This window comes from Pezoporus flaviventris, unplaced genomic scaffold (genome assembly GCF_033815535.1).
Source record: "Pezoporus flaviventris isolate CSIRO_AGI_PZ_B2104156 unplaced genomic scaffold, CSIRO_AGI_Pfla_v1 ptg000025l, whole genome shotgun sequence".
Lineage (NCBI taxonomy): Eukaryota > Metazoa > Chordata > Aves > Psittaciformes > Psittacidae > Pezoporus > Pezoporus flaviventris.
Genome location: NW_026892573.1, coordinates 15,602,727 through 15,619,809, shown reverse-complemented (window position 1 = coordinate 15,619,809; position 17,083 = coordinate 15,602,727). Strand labels below are relative to the sequence as shown.

General features: G+C 41.2%; 1 protein-coding gene across 3 annotated transcripts in view; it reads right to left on the bottom strand.

The window, feature by feature from the left end:
- The window catches only part of ATP8A2 (ATPase phospholipid transporting 8A2), a 323,662-nt gene that overhangs the window by 287,602 nt on the left and 18,977 nt on the right, over positions 1-17,083 (bottom strand). For 2 of the 3 annotated variants that reach the window (XM_061457660.1, XM_061457662.1), the window contains exon 2: positions 319-463. In XM_061457660.1, the coding sequence (XP_061313644.1) occupies positions 319-463 (145 nt within the window). Of the gene's footprint in view, positions 1-318; positions 464-11,485; positions 11,626-17,083 lie in introns of those variants that run through there. The other variant, XM_061457661.1, reaches the window with a different exon arrangement.

Genomic DNA, 17,083 nt, shown 5'->3' with positions numbered 1-17,083 from the left:
GTAATACCTGAGGACCGGTATTACAGAGTTGAATGGCCCTACTGAAGAGAAGACCTTTTCACGCATCTTACCCACGCAGCTCTATCGGTCCCCTGCTCTTACTGTTGATGGATACAGTTTATCCCTGCTAAGGCTGCTGGATCCCTCCCTCCTGCCTCTTCTCTGTACGTTTAGCCAGACCTGGTGCCCACTGAAGCCAACAAGACACAAGTTACTACGCTCAAAACAGATCCGTGCAGGGACGGGAGCCCTCCCAACCCAGGGCTGCGGGGTGTGCAGGCTGTCAGCCGGAACGGGGGATGCGGGGATTGCTCATACCTGACCCAGTTGTCGCGGAACTTGCTCTGCTGGGGCTGGTTCAAGTAAATGGTGCGGGCTGGTGCCTCGTCCAGATCCGCCGAGGACGTGGCTCCGGACATCTCATCATCCGCCTTCTTATAGCCCGAGGGGGAACAGACGGGTCCTGCGGGGAGAGCGCAGAGCGAGGCGGTCAGCGAGGGGCTGCGCCCGACAAGGCTGGGCCGCGCTGCGGGGAACGAAAGAGAAAGGAAGGGCCGGGGGAACCAGCGGCTGCGAGCGAGCGCGCCCTGCCCGGTGTTCAGCGCGGCGGCGGCGGCGGCTGATAAATAACGGCGGCCGGGGAGGGGCGGCGAGGCCCGCCCGGAGCCAGCTGGCAGCGGCGGAGCACCGAGGCCCGCGCCCCCCGCCCCGCCCCCGGCACCGCCCGGCCGGTGCCCCCCGCCTCCGAGCTGGGCAGGCGCGGGTGCGGGGCAGCCCGCGGCGGGCAGCAGCGGCAGCAGCAGCGCCCTGCGCGGGGCTCCGGGTCCGCTCCTCGGCGCTGCCGATCGGGACGGAGCGCCCGCGTCAGGCCCCCCGGGCACGGCCAGCGCCCCGGCGGCGTGGCCACGGCTGGCACCGGCCAGACACATTGTGTTCAAAGACAAGGCTCCGGTTCAGGCTTAAACGAGCAAAAAGCTTTTTGGTTTACAGCTTCAAAGCTGAAATTGTAAGTCATTTTCTCCTCCAACTGGCGCGAATCGAGCTCTATGAAGCATTTGTGTTAAAAGGAAGCCAAAGTGTAAGGAAAGGAGATAGCCATTGTCGCTGTCCAGCCTCAAATACTACCAAAGTTGTTGGAGTCAGATTTACTGCTCTCCCCTGCCATTCTGAACTGTGGAAATACATATTTACAGCTCTGTGTAAACTAAGAGTATCAGCTGATGAAGTAAGCCAGGAATTCACAAGCTAGCACAGGTGGCTTGAGCCAAGGATGAGACAACTTCTTTCCCAAGATCTAATAAAGGTGTTATGTGAGGGTTATTTGAAAAGCCCATTCAAGAGGTAACAGTGAGAAGCAGCTATTGTCAAGGCAAATGCAGCAGTTGCTTCCCATTTCTGTACAAAGCAAAGACCACAGTGCTACAAGCTCATCTGATGAAACAGCAACTGAAAAGGGTCCAGCGAACAGCAGAGAGCCCACTGAAATTATGGCCTTCTTTGCTACAGCTTGAGGGAAAAGCTTCAGTCCTAATACAAACTTAACATACTGAACACTTTTTCTCACACATTACCTTTTTTAAATACACCATAGGTCTGAGCTAATACTCTACTCTCGCATCTCAGACTTTCCCAGTGATTGATTCTTCATTGCTAGTGCAAACAGGCTCTGTATCCTCTAGACATGAGCCACTGGAGGGCAACATTACCCATTCAATTTATAATGTAGTCCAGCATAAAAAAAAACAACTCTTGTAACGCTAGTAGCTGGCCAATAAAACTAATACAATTAACAAAACAACACGCTTTCAACAGCACCCTCTTTTGCCCAAGGCAAGTGTTGCACGTTGTGAATTCATGCTTTGGAGACATCAAGCTGAACTTGTTTGTGTGAGTCTGATTTTTTTCCCATGTTAGTTGACGCTAACTCAGACAACAGAAATGCCAACCTGATAGCATTGGCTTTGTGGAAAAGGATGTAAACTTAAGAAGTGAAATATGTAAGACTATACGTTATGCAAGACTATGCCATTATAATACTATGTTAGGTTACTCAGCCTGAAAAAGCTTGCCACAATGCAGAGGACCGCTCAACCTTGCTGAGTAGCTGTTTTCCCCTTCAGAAAAATCAGAGCCAACAGCACTACTGATACTTACTGTTCTTTCCCATTGATTTCATGTTGTGCAACTGCAAAGGAGATCAAGCAATAGTACTCTTAAAAGCATTAAGTGCAAGGAAGCAACTTTGATCTGTTTTCCTAGTCATGCTCCAGACAGAAATGCAATTATTCTAGAACAAACATGCTATAAAAATTGTTGGGTTTTTCAAAGACCTTATGTGGTTCACCTTTTATTGACTCTCTCTGATGCTTGAAATCCTCCTGCTAACTAGTTCGCTTCACCACCAAGTGTCATGGAGCTGTCCCACAACTTTAAGGATTAACTGAGTAAAGACAGCTGATAAAGTTCAGAGGTATTTAGGTTTACCTAATGCCCTATGCTCTTGCCTGCTCTCTCCAAGATGGATGCCTCAAAAGACAAGGCACTGGCCTTATTCTTTAGAATTTAGTATTTTAGTATTTTATTTAATTTTTAATTATATAATAATATTTAATTACATTTATATATTATATTTATATATTATCTACGTATAATATAGTATTATATATATTTATTTATATGTTTATTTAGTATTTTAATATTTTCAAAGCCGATTTCTGAGAGTGTAGCAACAGCTCTGCCAAGAAGGATTTCATTTTTGCAAGTGGCTCAAGTCGGCTGTTTCAACTTTTAGTGGAATAAGCTTCATTTTGGAAGATTATCCCGTAATCCTGCCCAGCAGGAAAGCCTTCCACCTCCCTCCTGTTGCTAAGCAGATCACACCCAAAAGCCTGCAGACAGTGACCTGTGCTGCTGGCTGTAAGATGCTCTTCTTCCCTGTGCTTAGAAAGGTTAAGGAGCCCTGAGCTTCTGATTTGCTCACGGTGGGCAGCAGTCCCAGAGGCTACACCACCTTGAGAAGGTATCTCTTTCAAGGAGACCAAAGCCTGACCACATGCAGACCATCACTTCAGCCATGTGAAAGCAGCTTCACCTCTGCTCCTTGTTCAGGAAGGCTATGCAAAAATACAACACAGATCTGGCTGCCTCCATCAGTGGTGGAACTTAAAACCAAAGTCACAGCAGCTCTTACTCAGTAGTGCTTACTACCCTGTATCCAAAGGAATCAGACTCCTTGACTTCACTTAAAGGCACACCAATTTCTCACTCTGGGAAAGTTTCTCTCCTGTAAGACCTGCATCTTCTCTGGTATATGCCCAAGGACTTGCAACACTGCTATGCAATTTACTTCAGAGAAAACTATTCATGTTTCAAGGAGCATATTAGAAGTAGAGCATTATACCTCATTGCCTATCCATTTAGTATGTTTAGCGACATCAGATTTTGGATCTTCTAGCTATATTGGTCTTAAGCCTCTATCATAGAATCATTTATGTTGGGTAAGTCCTTTAAGATCATCAAGTCCAACTGTTAATTCAGTACTTCCAAGTCCACCACTAAACCATGTCCCTAAACACCACATCTACACATCTTTTTAAATACCTCCAGGGATGGTAACTCACCCACTTCCCTGGGCAGACTGTATACAGATCAATGTAAGTTAATTTTGAGTGTGATGTGGAAGTCAACACAATTCAATAAAAGGAAGCCAACTGTACAAAAGTAACTCACTGTGCTTTTGGTGTGCTAGTAGGGCAGCTCTCTTCACTTGCTGAAGATATCATTTGGCTCAGCTCATATCTCCTGAGCTCTGCTGTTTGGTCTTGTTAGTCTTCCACCCCTAGAAATCATAAAAATCTATCACCAGTGACACTACCTACTCTGCTCTCATCTTGGTAGCTTGTACTTCAGGGAAAGCAGAACTTTTGTACTGGCTAAAAGTTCCCAGGAACAGAAGCCAAACATGTCATTAAGTGATTATTCCCCACTCATCTTCAGGAAGGAAGTCTTGAAAAGTCTCAGTTTGAGTAGATCAGAAAACAGAAAGTAAGCAAGAGCTGGGCATGGAAAAGCCTCAGGGGATACTTGCAAGCCAGTCTACAAACAGGTATTCTGTGGAATTATGAAAGAGTTAGTAAAGCAACATATTTAAACACTATGATTACAACCTATTTTTATGGAACTTAGAACACTAGGGAACTTCAACAGTGTCCCATACATCTGGCTTCAACTCTGCGGCACAAGACACTGAATGCAGACATCTAAAACTGTTTCCCACTGTGCTTTACAAGTTCCATGAGTCAGACCCGAGTTAAAACTCCCTTTTATAAAGCCCATTCATTTCTTCAGGGCTCTTACTTCACACTATTTAACAAGTTTATTTTCTAAAAAAAGATGGGATTAAAATTTGACTAAAATATCAAGACATTTTATAGCTTTCTCTCATCATTAAGAGAAACCAGACTTGATACCCTGACAAATTCACATGGCATTTGTTATCACTTGAAAGCAATGAGTTATAATTTAATACTCTTACTTCACTGGGCCTGCAAAGATGATATTTTCTATGTATATCTGTCTCAATGTCTGCTCAGTAATAATCATAGCTTCTCTATGATAGAGTAAATAAAATGTTGTCAATTCTGTAGTGTTTTTAAAGATGAGTCACTTGGGATGTTTGCCAGCTGTCAGAAGTCACAAGAGAACTCTTAACTGAAATTGTACCACTTCTAAGTAGATTAGCCAGCTAGTTACTACTCCTGTCTTGGTGAGGTGCTTGATTGCTCTAACATGTGTTCCATTTTTAAGAACAAGTGATAATAGAGCAATTAAGCACCTCAGAACCACAGACAGCAGAACCACAAGCTCTGAAAAACAGCAGGTTTGTAATGGAGAAGTTCAGACAGGCTTCATCATGTGATGTTTAGAACCTAAAGCAATACTAAGCTTCATAGCCAAGAATCATCCTGCCAATTTTGAACACCGTTTACAGGACCAAGATCTAGTAGAAGAATGGATGCTGAGCTGAAGCTAACCCCATTTGAGAAAGTTGGATTACAGTCACCAAAGGTCCTTTCTAACCTCAACTACTCTGTGACTATAAAGCTTAGTCAGCCACAAGTCAAAGGTTAAGTAGCCATTCCTTCTGTCCCCCACAACTGTATTAAGTGGCAATTCTCAGTTAAAAACATTTGAAAAGGTTCTCTTCAGAGCGAAAAGGACAAAAAAGCCTCACCAAAAGCCTCCAAACTTTTGTCATTTGAAGACCACAAGTTCTGTTATAGGCTTAGCTTCAGAGCTAACTTTTGAGATGTTCAGTTTACTGAGATGCATATTTAAAGAGTGGCAGACAAGTTTGGACTTTTGCCTGCCCTGAAATAGAAAGTTTGCTTTTAACAAGCCACGCCAGATTCAGCAACTCACCATCGCTTTCTTAGGATAACATCTTTTTCACAGGATTTCCCTCACAGACAGAGTACCAAAGATGGTACCAAACAAGAGAAGTTCTGCAGCTGATAACTATCAACAAATTCATATACAAACAGTGACTTTGAAGCTTGGCTGAGTTAGTTTTATCTAGAACACATTCTTTCTTGCATTATTTCATTACCTGCTTTAACTGTTCAACAGAAATATATTTAAAGTAAATATAAAATTGCATAAGGGTAAGAGATCAAACAAGAAGAGCACAGCATGCTCTCATAGGAAATGCAGGGCATGAACTTAACTACCATGTCTTCCAGGAAACCTTCGCTCCCACCAGGACTGGGACACCTTAACCCCGAGTTATAAACAGTTCACGTGAAAAAAGAAAAAAAAACAACTTTATGAACAACAAGAAGTTTCTATTTTTTTAGCATCTGGAAAACTCCTACAGTGTTCAATAGTGTAAGACTGCAGGCAAATGTTCTGACTAAGCCAGAGAAAGCTCTGGAAGAATTCACAAGAGAGCTTTCATTTTCTAACTCTTCTATTATCAGGAGTATTTTTAAACATGCTTCCTTCTTAATAGGTGTATCTCCTGCAAAGTGAGATGTCCTTAGTAAGATCAACTGCATGCAAGTACCAGGGTTCATAATAACGACAACCTTAAAGTTAATACCATAGTTGCAAAACCTCTCTCATTTCTCTCAAGAATTGTGAGAGCTGCTCTGCTTGAAGTTACTGGAAGTAAAATGGCTCTTTCATTTGCTAAAGGAGAAGCAAACATAAAAAAATATTGTTAATATATATTTAGTAGGTGGGTTTTTAAGATTCGTTTTACTTCAAGCTGTTTTCAAGTTCTGTAAACAGCACCATGGATGTTGCTAACATGTCTTTCAGGAACATCTTTCATCAGGTACAGTTAAGGAGTCTGGTATTCAATTAAGTTTGATAATGTTTCCATGATCAATCTTGTCAATTTTAATAGCAGCTATAAAGTTGAGAGGAAGAGGATACCTTTCCTCAGCTTTCCCAAGGGAGCTCCCTGAAGTTTGAGGCCAAACAGAACTTCTGTAGAAGACATTTACTAAAACCCAGTATTTTACATGGGATAGTAAAAGATATAATATTCCACAAAAATGCAAATGGTGAGTAGGAAAGAGGAGCAGATAGTACTGTATATTTTAGCTTACAACTTAGCTAGCACCAAGCTTCTCCTCAAGTAATGTCTAATCAGAACAGGGGACAAACTATTATCCAGAAAAAGAATGGTGTCTGTTCTGCCAACATGAAGGATAAGCATAAGCAGTTAAAGCCTTTTTAGACTGGAATATTAACATTCAGTGCTTCAGTCTGGGATAACAAGGAGGCCATGACAAATTCTAGTGACAGAAAATAGTTGCTAGCTACAACATGCACAATACCGGAGAGGATACATGTACAAGCCTTCACAGATTGCAGGAAAGGCTTGTGATGTTGGAAGCAAGAGCTATCCCTCCATCTCATCACCATCATTCCAGGCATTAGAAACTCTGCAACAGGCCTTTTTACACCAATACGATGAAATTCTTGCCACCATGCAACACTAATGAAGTTGACAAAGTAGTACCATTACCTATCTGCATCAGCATTTCAGTAATCAGGACACTACTCCAATTACCAGCTTGTGCAGGAAAACACACAAGCAGCATTATATGCAGTCCCAGGCAAAGCACTGTTTTTCTTACAGGCTAAAGAAAATATAAACCAAAGAGCTGGAAGTGAACTCAGTCCTGACAATATAACTGGTAGGTTATTCTCCCAAAGCCTGTGATTTGGTTTTGTTATTTTTACCTTTAAGCAGTTACATTTTCCAGCCTAACTACCAGGATACTCAGTGAGCAAAATATCAGATTAAAGTTCTCCCACAAGATCACGTTCTAAAAGTTAACCTGAATTTATGTCTGTCAACAGCTAAAGCTATAGTGGAAAAAAAAAAAACCTTGTGTTCAGGTCAAGCAACTTGTAGCAGGACTTTCCCATAGAAATCTCAAGTCAGGTTTGGGACAGTGGGATTTACAGCTCTCAGCTAACTCCTGTGTTCAAGTCAACACAGAAAAAAAAATAAACATCCATACCTTTGTATCCGATGTTTTACAGATGTGCAGCAAGGAAGAAAGGCAATTTTACACACAGCAGAAAGTCAGATTTAAAGATAGGATTTTTTTTTCCTGTGCTAGATACAGACCAAGAAATTGAGACTCAGATGAAGACAGTAGCCCCCAAAAGGATATTAAGAGTAAATAAAGCTTCAGAAGCATGACAAGAGAAGACTGAGCAAAGGAAGAGTATTTTCTGAATTCCAAGATGCAAGCAGGAAGTTGTCATCAATCAAGCTAACCCAGACACTGCAAAGGAAATTAAACAGACACAGGTCTAACTTCACTCCTTTTCTCTTTGTAGCTATGCGATATGTGTGGATTATCAAAATTAACAAGATGAAGAAGGGTATTGTTGGGTAGAAAAGTTACCCAATGTGATACACTTCAGAAGTTGCTTAAAACTCAAGAGTAACTGCCTGTAAGAGTAGGGCATGAACTGTCCTGCAACAGAAGCTGCCATGTGGCCACTAGTTTGGGATTGCTTACTTTGAAGCCTGGAGAGCTACATGCAGCTCACACATGTCAATCTTAGAGATGCATTAATCTAGTTCCCAGGAGCATGCATGTTAAAAATCATACAGTACTAACACCTACCAGTGTACTTCAGGGATCAGAGCAAAAAGTGCTGCTATAAAATGGGAGCCTAGCTGAGCAAGAAGAAAAGCTTGGATATTCCCTGCTCATTGCAGGGGAGATGGACCAGACCTTTGAAAGTCCCTTCCAACCCAAACTACCCTGATATACAGGTCAATTCAAGAAGGACTGATCTGCCAAGGAGATGTAGCTACAGAAGAACTGCAGTATAGCTGCAGAGGTACCCACAGTATAGGTAGATCAGTAGTTAATAGATACACAACACCAGCAGCTCCCACAGTAGGTGACTAGAACCATACACATTTGTGTGAGGCTTCTTGTAGCATTAGCTGACACAAAAGCAACCGTTGAGATCACAGAAATGAGAACAAGAACTCTATTTGCCTGGACTTGTTAATGTAAGCCTGAACAAGAATAGCATATGCCTTGTGAAGTCACTTCTTTGTTTATCACCAATTTAAGCTACATTTGGTGACACTGAAAAAGATCTCTGAATAATCTCACATTACAAATTAGAAAGTTCTTAACTCCAGCAAGTTCAAGGCACAGAACACAGCCTGTTATGAAGAACAGCCTTTATCAAATTGTGAATGGAATTGCATGCTTCAAGCAGAGACAGCTGGAGCCTAGATTTTGATGCAGATGCCCAAATTCATGTGCATGAAGCAGCTAAATGCTGTCAACAATGAACAAAACAGATCCTTGGCAGAACACTAGAGACACTTCAGAGAACTAAAAAGCAGCATCCAGGGTTATGCTACTGCAGGAGTATATAGATTAGCAAAACCTGTATATACAGAAAAAGATTCAAATGCATGATCATGCACAGATACTGTGTATTTCCAGAGACAGTACTCAGCTTCCCTCTGAATGAACAGCAGATACTCACATACTTGAAGCAAAAATGAGTTGACAGAATACTTGGGTATGTGAGAGCAAAGGTGCCTAAGGTTGCCTGTGGCCCAAGTTAAGGTCTCCTTGGTGTAGTTTTTGCTTCTTTGAACAGCAAGATAAAGGCCTCATATTTCATTCCATCTAACAATCCTCAAATGAAGTTTTTGTGAGACCACAAGAGGAACAGCACTTTGCCTAAAATAGCTCTTCTTCAGCTCCCAAGTCATTTTATACCTGCTCACTCATTATTAGCTTCTGCTGATACTGCTGAGCTAATAAGACAGCATGAGACAAATATAATCTATTCTTATTCTGCCTCATGCTCCATAGCCACAACTGTCAGCTAAATTCCAAGGCTGAACCTGTATCACTAGTAAGTAAACAGAAGTCAGCCCCTTCTTCCCCTGCCCCAGCTTCAAGACTAACTTTGCAAAACCATTAGGGGCACTAGTAACTGACAGTAGTTAGAACAAGTGTTTTGTTCTTAATTTCCCATACTGCATTGGACAAAAGTGGCATTTCTAGAAGCTTCGCTCCTCTTCCACTCTTTCCTTAGTTGTTCTCCAGACTCACTTGTTTATTTGCTAGCAGTTTGTCACCATACCCTCAACTTCAAGGAGTGTTTTTTCCTGGTACACAACACTGTGTCTGATTTATGAGAATCAATGACACATCTGGGGCCTGAAAAAATATATTTCAGGCAGCAGATAAATTAGATCTAATAGCCTGACAAAGTTGAATACTCAGCTCCAGCAGCTACTGTTCAACACCAGAATTTTAAATAGGCAAGAAGCACTGCAGCTCCAGCAAGCCCAAGGAACCTCTTGAGCTGTACTTGAAACCCCTCAAGTCAAAATCCAAACACTAGATGTGCAATAGGTTTTCTAAGAGCCGGTTCAAACAACTGACATTCCTCAAACTCAAGATTCAACTTTGAAAGCTACCTACGAGTTCCATGTTTTCATCGATACTACAACTGCACCAAAATATCCTATAAGATTAGTCATCAATTTCTTCCAACTAAAACCACACAACTTTAATGAGCTCCTTAAAAAGCAGCAGTGAGCAGCTGTGAAGGGGGTAATGGAGTCACTGGTTCTGTAAGAACTTGATATACCAAATACTAGTGTTCCCTGTTTGGGGTTACACAGTTTTAAGACTTTGGAGAACTATGTTTCTCCTCACCTACTTGTCATGTCAATGTGTCACTGCTCTTCACTTCTTAACCTCCTGGATTAGCATGGCCTACCAACTGCCAGTAGAGCTCAAAACACATTTGCACACATTGGGAAGCTCTGTACAAATCTTCAGCATTTGACACAGTTTGAAGGACACTGAATTTAGAGCTGCTTATTTAACATCACTTGGAAGCATTTTATATACAAAGTGACAGTGCAAATGCAGATTCCACTGTGCAAACATATGAAAACATGTACTGTGCCCATTCTGCATGCACTTTCAGCCTCTGAGATAAGGACAACTTCACTAAGGTCCTTTTGAATTTCCAGCTCAAGAAATCGTCATATTAAAAAAAACCCAAAAAACAAAAAACAACCCCAAAAAACCCTTAGTTTAACACAAACTACTGTATTTGACAATGCAGAATGGCAATTCTAATCTCTCCCCAGATTCTTTATTTGCAGTTCTTGGAATTTATCAAAGATTTGGTTGTTAAAGCAGTTTAAAAAAAGCAAACATGAGGTGCCAGAAGTCACAGCTAAACTGGATTCTTATACTTCAAAGCAGAAAAAATGTACATTTGTCCCCTGAATAATCCCACTGCTCAAGGAAGATCCTTAAACTCTAGCACTTTTGTCAGACACACCTTGGATAACCATAACTAGTCATCCCATTTGTGGGCCATGTACATAAGTATCAAGCACAGTGGACCTGATATGTGATTAACAGAGTATTTCAAAACCAGTCATCAGAAATCTCCTTAGCCAAACTGACAGTCACAGCTAAGCCTTAGAAGAGATCAGTTACAGCCTTCTCTCCTCCCACCTTTGAGGCTTGTTTTCCTGTATTAATGTTGGTTGAAGCTGAAACTACCTTTGGCACATCATAATTCTATTAACATTCTGGCACACAAGTGGGTTTTCTTTCAGTTCTGTAATGCATCTGTTCCTATAACAATTTACCAACAGCTTTAAGCATATCAACTGCAAGCACAGTTAATCTTGACTTCAAAGAGAACAATTTACACAAGAAAAATTAATGTTTTCCCATTTATATGCTCATGATGTAAAGCTATCTGTATTTTACTAAAAGCCCAGAGGCCTGTAACGCTGGCACCTAGCCAGCATTAGATTAGAAAGATTTATTGCATACATACTAACCTTTTGCTCCAAAGCATTCCCAAATCTGTTCTTTGTTCCATCCACCCATAGTTTAGTATAATGCACAACAAAATCAGCTGCTCATTTTACAGTTACCTAGAGAGAAGCATCTCTTCCAGCGACGGTAGAGAGGCATGATGTTCATTCCTCCTTGCACTGGCTGCATGAAGATGAAAACAGCAGTAGTCCTTCAAAGATCTCTACAGCATTAGCAGGTCTCAAAGCTGAGTAAAGTGATCCCCATGGAATCTGTGAAATATAGGTTTGTGCTTTCAAACTGCTCTGCATTAGATTCATAGGAGGAAAGTGTGCAGTAGGTGCCTGTGTACACCCATACACAAAAAGACAGCTATGGCTCTCACTGGAACATTTTAATACATTCAGACAAAAAGAGGGGAATTCAGCCTCATCCTATATTTCAGCACTTGAAACAATGACCAGTTCCTGGACTTTGACCCCCACATACCAGCTTTCAAAGAACAATTTCTCAAGTGAAATCCTAATAGAAAGATGCAGTAGAACTCAAGTTCTGTTCCTCCTGGAGATGCTATCTGTGGTGGTATGGGTCATGAGAGCCACGCATATTTGCGGGGACAAAGATTCCCTTCAGCAGGTTTAATGGCAAAGTATTTTTGCTCTCAAAGATTAAAAATAACTCATCTATCCTTTCAGCTAATAAAACAATCTCTTTCCTTTAAGAAAGGAAAGAGTAGTTTTCATTTCCCTTTTCACCTGTAACAACCCCATTAGTATGAATCAGATTTACTTATATCCCCTTAACCAGCTTCTCAGGGTTCTTCCTCCCTGGTACCTCTCCAGATTATTCACTTGTTTTTTGGATGGAGGATAGAAAAGAAAACATCAGCACTGTGCTTAAAGCCTCCAGAAACAGCCATAGGAGGAGACAAGGATTTGGGGTTTTTGGACTATATCTGAGGTTACTATCCCAGTGAAGTATCAGATCCACAGAACATTTCCCTGTGGCCAAAAGCAATGCATCAGCTATTTTTAGTGTGGAGTACAGTTATGCCAGGACAGGTGTGTGCTTTGAGAAAGCCAGACCACATCAGCACAGAAAGAAGGCAAGAACCACCACTGGCTCCTAACCACCAACTGCAACTTGGTCAGTTCAGTCTTTCTGAAGCTACCAGAACACTAACATCACACCATGAACTTCAGAGTTTAGTTCTGTTTGTATCTGTGTAAAGCAAGGCTCCAGATGGGAGCAGTGTATCAAGCCCATCTTTGCCATCATCAGGAAGCTGGAACAGAGAGTCAGAACACCACCTGGCAACTGGCACAACTGAAGGTGGCAAGAGATAATCACACAAAGGGTATCAAATATTTATGAGCAAGACAGTGACAGGAAACCATGGAAGACACCACTAGCTACAAGTAAGTGCTTTTTCCTCAAGAGAGGAAGGTAACTCAAAATTTTAGCTGCTCTTATCCAGCTTTCATTAGGGAAGTACATTGCATAATGCATGAGGAAAGCATCCGAGAACACTGTTTGAGAACATTATCTATTCCCTACAGAGACAAATCCATGAGCAGACAGTATTGTATCTGTTTGTCCTCTCTACATAACTCCATTTTTTTTTTTACTAAAAATTATAAGAGCACACCAGCTGACCAGGCCAGCCTAGATTAGCAGTTCCCCATTTTGGGGCATCTGAATAACTTATCTTGAACCAAGATAATCTCACATTCTCCAAACCAGTGAGATCTGAAACCAAATTGCAAACCAACCATTACCACATCTAGAAGCGAGTGTGCCGACAGCACCAGAGTGGCCAGGCCCAGAATGGGCCAGGCAGGGTGCTGGCTGCCCTCGGTCCTGGGCTCCCATTTGCACTCTACAACCTCACTACAGTGACCTCTGAACCCACCTCATTTTACAGTCTCAGACATTGCTAAAATGTATGCTCTTGGTGACATCTGCCTAACACCATTCTACATGAAAGCACAACAGAACTTCGTGGGAAGATTTGTATTGCATGCTCCCTAACAAAACCTCCCTCAGATCTTTCCAAACTTAGTACCAGACACACCAGACAAGTCCATCTTTGTATGAGTAAGACCAAGCTGTGGATTTGGGTCAAAAGTCTCCTATAAAGAACACTTATTCAAAAGACAGGATTATAGCAGGATCATATCCCTCTCAATTTTGTACTCCTATTGCTTTTCAAAGCAAGAAAGCTCATGTAAACACACTGCATTAATACTATAACCTCAAGTTTTTACACATTCCTTTTTTCTTTGATAGATGCAATATACATGACAAGGATATTCAGTAGAGAGGATACAGAGACTGACATAACCATGCTACCATGACATTTCCTATATTGACTAGTTTTATTTTGTTGTCTGGAAGCCAAGTATGAACTTGCTACATTTAGAAAAACATCAATAAAACATGAGCATTTCTCAACATATACTTAGCATTAACCTACAGGATTTGTGACTATTCCAAAATCGTTGGAATATTCACATGTAATAAGAGTACAATATAAAATCATGTCCCTGCACACAAATTGAACAGTACTTCTCATTAAGCAAAGTGATCCAGCTCAAATTCTCTCCAAGCTTGTCTGTCCTTAATGCTCTTTCTATCCTTCAATGTCTGTGCAGACCCCTCTGAGTTCTTCTCACAGCAAGTAGAATGTACATCAGCTATGATCACAGTATACTCAAGAGCCAGTAGGAGGCATTTTAGGCCAGTACTGTTGGTGTATTTACATCAGTGTGTGCTGCCTTGTATCAGTACTGCTTTTTATTATTAGAAATCCTCCCATGCATAATACTGAGTATCAGCAATTCAGTGCCAGCAGCTCCAGGCACTGACAAAAGTGAGTCACATATGAAAGCATTACAAAACCTTTTTTCAGGCATAATGATGTTTAAAGTCTTGGGTTTGAGGCTTGATTCTGTTCTTTTAAAAAGTTACCTTCTCACCCCTTGCCCTTTATAGTAAACCTGTCATATTAAGGATTGCCTGCAATCGCAGCTTGATTGTTCAGCACTGCAGGTTGATGTCCCCACATGCTGCCTTTAAGTGAGCTGGAGCCTCAACATAAGGCTGATCACAAGTATCACGAACACTGGAAGTACTTGGAAGTCACTTTAATGCTGAAAAAGTTCAGCCCTGATGCAGTAGATGTTTTTGCATCAAGTTTAGTGATAACACTCAAAGTACAACTCATTTCAAGGCCAATGTTTATTCTAGCATAATAGACTTGAAAATAAATTAACTCTTGTTAACTGGAGAAGAGAGACAGAGGGGATCTTATCAATGCATACAAGTATTTTAAGGGAGGGTGTGAAGAGGGTGGATCCAGGCCCTTTTCAGTGGTGCCCAGCCACAGGATAAGGGGCAACACGCAAACTGAAACATGGGAAGTTCCATCAGAATGAGGAAAGACTTTGACAATGACAAGAGCACTGAAAAAGGTTGTGGAGTCTCTTTGTCTAGATATACTGAAAACCCACCTGGATGTGATCCTGTGCAACCTGCTCTAGGTACACCTACTTTATCAGGCGAGTTAGACTAGGTGATCTACAGACATCTCTTCCAACACCAACCATTCTGACATATTTAAACATAAGTTGTGTTGTTAAATAATGATTCGGATTCTTAGTAATTTACAACAGAAATATGACAAATGCTTAAACACTGAGTCAGAAAACTTGCATTTAAATAATTTCAAGATGGATTCGGTATCAGTGAAGCTCATGGGAGCTTTGCTGGGATGAACTGACAAATTTTCCACCCATTATACCTCATCACCCTACCCTCACCTGCTATTTCATTCTGAAAGGTTAAAAAGCTTTACCATGTTGATTCCTAACATACCAGATTGCTGGGGGTAGCATCTAATTGAGAGACTTAATCCCTTCTCCCTGAGGCTGCTTTTCAGAGAACACTGATTGAACACTGAAAACAGCTCTTGTACCATTAGTTTGTCACACAGTATATTCAAGTGATTTAAGATCATTTTACTGAAGTATCGAAATCTACCAGTTCCAGCTTAGTTTTCCCAATCATGAAATCAACTTTTCAAATGCAGGTAAAAGCAGGGTAGTAACTGCTACAGCCACTTGCACTTGAAAGTATCTTCCAGCCAAAAGTTCAGGCATAACCGATTTCTGTTCCTTTGTTCTTAGCTGGATGTTGCTCAAGTACGGAAACCTGGTCTTCACCCTCCCTGCAAGATTTATCCCTTCAAGATTATATAGAACACTTGTTCAAAAGAGTCATGAAATAGAACTGGTGCTCAATGCATGCATTATGTTTTCATGATAGCAAACATAGACAGATGTGCACAGAACTGCCTGCAGGGTTAGTAAGACAACTTGGCCAACAGGCATTTGTTAATAATGAAGCAGTAACTGTAGGATCTCTTTTAAATATATTTCCCTAGCTTGTATAATCAAAGATTGATGTTCTCTACCATAGACTGAAAAATGAGTTCATTCTCAGAGCAGCTCAGCAGCTAGGGAAACCATAATGTAACCCCTGATAACCTAGTAAGAGAATTTTCAGTTAATGTTTATCAGATCATCTCCAAACTGCTGATAGCATGCTTCAGTCAGGAAACAGTAGGCCCATGCATGCAAACACATACAATACAAACAAGAAAAAAAAATAAAATATCAATTTCCAGCCTATTCTGTGCTATAATGTTATTTGAATAAGATTAAGGTCTCTAGTGATGAATCACTCCATTCATGTTTATGGAATTTTAATGGGAAAATGTATAAGTGACAATGCTACAGAGTTTATTTAGCTATTTTTTTTATTTCTAGAGGCAAGAACACTGGATTGCTGTGAAGAGTGGAAAAAACATTTAATAAAATTTTCTTAGAGTTACAGGATAAAGCAAAGAAACACATTCTTCATTCTCTGTGGCAGTAGCACTTTGGCCTATGCCCAAGATTGCTGCCTCCTAGGAAGCCAGAAGAGAACTCAGTTACCAGCTGACACACTGTACAAAAAACAGCTTTTCAAAACTAAAGGCCACACATACACTAATCCAAAAGGAAACTTTGGATTTTTTTTGATTGGTAAGTTATCTTACCAATCTTGCCTAACAAAGACCTATGGCCTAACTTAAAGTCTTTGGCCAGCCTCAGAAGTTAGGTATTCAAAGACACTGTGGTATAATTGTAAGCATAGAACAAACACATCCTTTTCCCTACAGGTTCCCAAGACAGGTTTAATGTAGCCCTGAGACTCTTCTCATGAATGAAGTTCTAATGATTAGTAGATCTATAGGAACTCCCTTATGAGCAATCCTCATCACATTCCAAAACCACTTGTTTAAAAAAATCAAAAAAATCATTAGCCAGCAAGCAGGCTGTAAGGCAGGGATAGCTCTGCAGATAACCTGTCTGACCATGCCTAGGGCAAAGCTGGCTTCAGCTACCACAGGGCAGATCCAGAACAGCTCTAACAAAATCCAGACTTGCATTGGATGAAAAGCCAGTACTGTGTATCTTCTACCATCATTCAACCAGTTATCATCACCCTCTCTAGATAGACTTGTTTGAAACATGTAAGGCCTATCAATTATTTACACAGCACACCTGGCTCCAACCATGCGGGGCATTAACAGGTACACTCTAACTTCAGTACTGACCAAGGGGCAGCAGAAGGGGAAAATGAAAGACAGCATCCAAGATACATCACTAGCA